The sequence below is a fragment of the Punica granatum genome, chromosome 7 (genome assembly GCF_007655135.1).
Source record: "Punica granatum isolate Tunisia-2019 chromosome 7, ASM765513v2, whole genome shotgun sequence".
NCBI classification, from domain to species: Eukaryota; Viridiplantae; Streptophyta; class Magnoliopsida; order Myrtales; family Lythraceae; genus Punica; species Punica granatum.
Window position 1 is genome coordinate 17,649,728 of NC_045133.1, and position 6,143 is coordinate 17,655,870.

The 6,143-nt window shown below is 40.3% G+C and overlaps 2 protein-coding genes across 3 annotated transcripts; both read right to left on the reverse strand.

Moving 5' to 3' along the window:
* Positions 1-342: 342 nt before the first annotated feature.
* LOC116213086 (5'-3' exoribonuclease 3-like) lies at positions 343-2,530 on the reverse strand. Of its 2 annotated transcripts, XR_004157994.1 has the most exons (7): positions 2,308-2,526; positions 2,112-2,198; positions 1,681-1,969; positions 1,330-1,431; positions 1,061-1,156; positions 891-961; positions 343-743 (listed from the first exon to the last, which is right to left on the reverse strand). XR_004157994.1 is itself a non-coding variant. In XM_031547897.1 (6 exons), exons 3-6 carry the CDS (start codon positions 1,918-1,920, stop codon positions 941-943), a joined length of 459 nt encoding a protein of 152 aa, XP_031403757.1. In that variant the 5' UTR covers positions 1,921-1,969; positions 2,112-2,198; positions 2,308-2,530; the 3' UTR covers positions 752-940. The 2 variants fall into 2 exon arrangements, 1 of the variants encoding a protein (XP_031403757.1); XM_031547897.1 differs by lacking the exon at positions 343-743 and having other exon boundaries at positions 752-961; positions 2,308-2,530.
* A 984-nt stretch (positions 2,531-3,514) lies between these two features.
* LOC116212856 lies at positions 3,515-5,871 on the reverse strand. Its single transcript, XM_031547577.1, has 4 exons — positions 5,525-5,871; positions 4,423-4,578; positions 4,147-4,302; positions 3,515-4,050 (listed from the first exon to the last, which is right to left on the reverse strand). Exons 1-4 carry the CDS (start codon positions 5,810-5,812, stop codon positions 3,823-3,825), a joined length of 828 nt encoding a protein of 275 aa, XP_031403437.1. The 5' UTR covers positions 5,813-5,871; the 3' UTR covers positions 3,515-3,822.
* Positions 5,872-6,143: the final 272 nt, after the last annotated feature.

A 6,143-nucleotide genomic window follows, 5' to 3' on the forward strand; every position in this document is an offset into this window, starting at 1 on the left:
GCCGCACCGGTGGTAAATGGCGTCCGGTAGAGGATGAGCCGCTAATCAGCGCATGGCTATATGTTGGGCAAGATCCCATGGTCGGGGATGACTAATCCGCCACTGCATTCTGGGATAGGATCCATTAGTATTGTTGTGAGGTCAACAACGACATCTTCTCGAAAAAGACAGCTAACTCCTTGAAGCAACGCTTTTATAAGATCAACAATGCTTGCGCGAACGTCAACGGATTCTACGAGCAAGCTGACCGTCATCATCCAAGCAGAATAAACCAAGACAACGTGATGGAGATGGCGCATACGCTATATTACGAGAAGCACAAAGTAAAATTCAATATGGAGCTACTTGGAATGTTCTCCGTAATCAACCAAAATGGAGAAATCTTCATAATATGGATGGAGGTTCTAAGTGAATGAAGACCAATGTTTTCGATGGATACACGACGTCATCCACCGGCGATGGGGATATGGACTCCCTACTTTGTCCACAAAGCAGAGATGTAGTTAAGAGAAAAGTTCCAAAAGTAAGATCATCAAATGGCAAAAAGGTTGTTGCTGTTGATCCCGATGAGGCGGTGCATGCTGTGAAGTCCCTCGTTACTGGCAGTGGTTAAGGAGGAGCTCCAATATCCACCCGATTCCAGGTTTGAAACCCATTGGAGCCACCGGAGCGCTTTTGGCGTAATTACCCACTCCGTGCGTCGCCGGGGGTTCACGGAGCTCTGGGAATTAGTCGAGCGAATTCTGAACACCCGGGGTTAGCAAAAAAAAAAAGGCAATGAAGGAAAGCGAGTTTGAGATCAGGTAGGAAGAAGTCCAGGGGACCATGAAAATCTCCCAAGAAAAGAGCAGGGAACCATGAAAATCTCCCGAGAAGGGGGAGAAACTCACCATTGCCAGTAACAAACCCCTTCAGAATAATATTGCATGACCCAACATAATCATTCCGGGTATCTCAAGACCTACCCAATAAGAGAAGGAAAAGAAGTCAAACCATGCCTGTCAATCAAATATATGGCATCAAATCTACAGAAAGAGGATGTGAACTTTTATGCACTCACAACATCTCTTTGTATTGTCTCAATTTCTTCTGGAGTTTTTGCAGAGAATTTTTCCTCATAATACCTTGCTTTCCACCCTGGGTCCCCCAATTTGATCTATAAAAGCAAATAAAAACATAAAGTCACATAAATTTGCTAAGCCAGAAGGTAACCAAAAAGTATAATGTCTAAAAATAAAAGACCAAAAAAAGAAAACCTGAATGACTGCCCCAAATATTTATATCAGACTTCCAAGCATCACAAATGAAGCCTTACACATAAAGACAAACCTGATCTTCTTCTGGATTTTCTGAGTTAAAAACATCATTTTTCTCACGGAGCAACCCCTTTAGCTTTATTTTCAGTTCCTCCTTATTATCATTTTCATCCACCTGAAAAGCCAAAGGAAATCAGCTTATAAACATAAAAGGTATAATATTCATTCTACCAATCCAAAAAGAAAAACAAAATATTCATCCTAGGCTTGAAACAATAAATGCAGATCTCACGGTCTAGCACCAAATTTACTACCAAATCCTATTTGCATAAAACAGCAAAATATAACTGATTGCAGCAGATTTAAGTGCTTCCAAGTAACAAGATCGAGAAACGTAATCAAAATTTACATGTGTACAACATACTTCAATCTCAAGTTCGTTCTCAGCTTCAACAATTGCAGCACCTATTGTGGCCCCTGAAGAGAAGCGTGAAGCCTTATTGGGGCGAATCAAGATCTCATTACCCTCTTCATCCCATTTTCTTTTGCTCCCAGCGCCGGCCATCTGATAAAGGGGCAGGTGAGGGACCTGAAGCAAGACGAGAACCCTGAAATCGAGCAACTGGAACCAGCAACTCAGGTTCAGCTTGAGGGGCCGCATCATCCCCTCTTCTCCTTTGCGCCTTTTCACGCTTTATTCTCTCTGCTTGACGCTGAGGGCAGAAAGGGAAAATAAATTTGACAAATCAGTTCTGACCACCAAATGTTAACTATATGAGAGCAATATAATATGTACATCTGAAGAAAAAAACACGCACAAAGTGAGATCATGTTTTCACAAAGATGAATACAAACCTGATGCAATCTCGCTCTCTTCTGAAATATTTTATCTTCGTATGATCCAACGGCCTGAATAAACCGCTCAACTCTATCTAGGTGGGGCTGAGAAGTAAAGCAGTAAGTAAGAGAAAGATAAAAGGAAAGAAAAGGAACTCATTCAATTATCAGGGAACATAAAAAAAAAATAAAAAAAAAATGTTGAAATGAGTACCTTGCTTGCATTGGTCAAATATCCACCTATTGCTCTAAATTCTTTCTTTTATACTGCCAACAGCAAAATTAATAGCACCCTGGAACATAAAAAGAAGGAAGCAGAGATGTAGTTAAGAGAAAAGTTTTAAAAGTAAGATCATCAAAAGGCAAAAAGGTTGTTGCTGTTGATCCCGAAGAGACGGTGCACCCTGTCAAGACCCTCGTTGCTGGCAGAGGGTCTCAATATGACGAAATGAAGGCAATGAAGGAAAACGAGTTTGAGATCAGGTAGGAAGAAGTCCAGGCGAAGAATAGGGAAGTCGCTATGCGACTCATCAGTACTGACACGAGTTGATATTCTCCGGAAAAAACTTGTCATTCATAACAAGTTGTTAGACGATGCACTTTCAAAGATTTTAAATAAACGTTATGTACTTGTAATTTATCTTTGTAATATTTACCTATGTAATGAAATTTAAATTTCGCTATGATATTTCTTCTAGCAAATTGTTAATTAATCTAGATTTTAAAAATTAGCCGTTCAAAATTAGTTGTTGGAAAGTAGCCATCAGAAACAAGCCATTGGAAACTAATGCGTTTGGTTTCAAAATAGAATTTTAAAATTAGATTTTGATTTTGAAAAAGAGTGGTATAAATGGTTATGTATGGAGTCCATCTTTTAATTTTGTATGAGTTATTTTGTTTTGTTGTGGAAAAAAGAGTGGTATAAATGAGACTCACCATTATTTGACTTTATATAAGTTATTTTGTTTTATTATTCATAGAATTAAGTTAAAGTGTAATTTTAAAATTACACTTTGAAACTAAACAAGCCACACTTTTCTTGCTTATGAGCTTCCGCGTTTCCCCCGCAAAAACAAGAGTAGTGCGCTTACCAAAGCTAGCTCCCAAACGCTGCTAATTGCAAAACGGCGGGTGAAAAAATGATTATTTCACCGCAAATGCAGCCCCAAACGCAGCCTAAGTTGTATGAATAAGCTAAGACTAAGACCGTTATATATTTAGTTTTCACAAATACATCAATATAAATGAAACAATATTTTATAGGTAAATTTGAAACATGCCCTAGCGAAATAATTAACAATATACGCCCTCTCGATTGCCGTCGAGGTGCTGAAAATTTCTCTACTTGGGATAAATATTTTCTCATATTGCATGAAGGAGTGCGCATGATTGCACTCGACTAATCAATGAAACTTTCAGTCTTCTTAAGAGCAACATCTACCTTTTCTTTGTTACACAAAGTATTGATTGACGAAAAAGATATATACAGCGACACCGAATTAGTAATATATACATTTCTATTGCTTAATCCGATGTCAATAGATTGACAGTAAAGGTCTGTAGTTATATTCAACGAACACCTAAAAATTGAAGCAAAACTTTGGATTTACAAAATCCTATAACCCGGAATCAAGCATAGGAAAGATGTTTCAGATTCAGATTCACCAGTTTTTATCACTTCTGTTGTCCCCTGTTGTCGCCAGAGAGCCTCATGCCATGTCTCGGATATTCATTTTAGAAGGTAGACTCGGGGCTTTTTCCAATGCTCTCTCACCTCACCTAGCTCCCTCCTCGCCTGATCTCGGTCCTGTATCGCCTGATCTCGGTCCCGTATTGCCTGATCCCGTTCTGACACGACCTGCCGATAGGTTTCAGCAGACGTGGTAGTGTGCTGTAGGAAGAACTCTATCATCCCATCTAGGTTACTCAGATACCTATCCACCTCGCATCGGGGAATCTGCAAATGAGGCCTGTCAATCTCACTCCCAGAGCTAAAGAAGGGGGAAAACATAGAAACAGGATATTCAAATTTGTCATGGCAAGTATGACCTACAAGATTAGTGTGACGATGGTAATAGCGGCTTATGTTAGAATGCCGTGGCTCCACTGGGAACATAAGGAGCGAGCCCTCCAGTGTGTAGGCCATCACTGCTTGAGGAGGATCGTGCAAGACTTGGCCCCCGGCATTGGACTCAGACTGCCTTGAGGTCTACACGACAACATCAACATCAACATCAATTTCAAACATGCTATACGAATTTAGATAAAAGCACACAGCAGGACTCCAAGGAAAACAACTCATAATATAGGAACTCCAATTTTCTTTTACCAGCTCAAAATCAGAAGAGTAACGGCTGCCCAGGTTATCATCCTGTGACTCTACACGCGACCACAATGGTGAAGCCTCTTGTGTGTCTGTCATCACAGCATAGGGAGGATTTTGCTGGACTGGATCACGTTTTTCGGGATGAGCACACCTTACAGCCTACACGACAACGTCAATATCACCATAAATACAATAAACAATCGGATAAGTTCAGAAAAAAGCAAGACTCATGAGGATCATTTACTCAGGGTCGACTGAAGTGGCACCCCATGAGACACAATTTTTAAACTTATTTGCCAAGGCTTCAACTTAGTAGTTTCAAGCTAAATGGTGCAACATATCTTGGGTTCGATTAATTCCAAAGATTGCCCAAATAACTTTAGCTCTTAAACAGAGGAAGTGTCGCGGTGCTTAAATTGGTAGACAAGAATCTTAAAGCCCAGTAAACAAGGAAGGGAGGTGCTGTCCTCAGATAAAGAATGGTAACGGTATAGCGGCGAAAATCTTATCCACTCGTGCTTTTCACAAGGGAATCACATCGAGCGCTTCCAAGCCATCAATGTTAAAGTTGCTCTTCTAGCAAAATAACAACCAAACCTGTCTCTCTCTCTCTCTCTCTATACTGATGCGATCAAGGTCGAGACTCCCTACTGTGGACCATGCTCAGTAAATTGCAGAACAAGACAGCACATTGCATTCTAAGAGTCGACGTAAATTCCGGGTCACCAACTAGCTTCTCTTCATCATCCAAAATATTGATCAACATGAGCAAATGATGATTTGCATAATTCCATATCCCGGAATAAAGTAGCTGGGTGTGGTTCACTTCAGAAATGAATACCCCCAAAGTTTTCTCCAAAGTTTCCGAATAGACGAACTTCACCCTATTGTTCTCATTGCCCGGTCAACAATTGCATCAAAATATTTCCATTTCCCGGATTCATATGCGAAGGAAAGGAGACGCTACATCAGTCGCATTTTACGATAATTATTTAGAATACGCCATTGTAATAACAATTTGCTCAAGAAATGCGATAGCAGCCCCAACATTTGCATTGATAATCATAATGATAATTAGATCAAGAAACAAGATTGAAAACAAAACCGTTTGCGAAAACTCGATCTTGATTGGCCTCTCCTTCACGGTGGCTCCCTGCAGAGCGTCCTTAGCGGCGATCGCATCCTCTATGCGGTTAAAGTAGACGAATCTGAAACCCCGGTTGCCCCTGGAGGTCGCTTCAAGTGGCTCGAATCTCCGGAACAGGTCCGTCAGCTCTGCATCCGTTAATTTCTTTGGGAGGTTACCGACCCAGAGGCAGTTCGACGGCGGCGCCCCGCGGTCGCCGGAGTCGTGCCGGGACGGCTGCGCCGGCCGTTTCGAGGACATAAGCATGGTGGAGAGGGTTTAGGAGGGTATTAGGAATATGAAAATGTAGACTTATGAATTAGGCATATAATAAGAGAAATATTAGTGTCACCTAATATTCCTTAATGATTAGGATTAGTTCTTCCTAATTATATTATTTTCTCGAAATAAAATTAGAACTAGTTGATACCCGTGCGTGCAACGATACCTTTTTATCAATTCTTTTATGATAAAAAAAATAGGTATTTGGTATTTATAGTATACGAATCAATTAACGTGAAGCTGAGATTTAAAATTTTATTATGTGACGCAATCACATTTCGTGTTTAACTTTTATGTATTATAAATGATTGAAAAA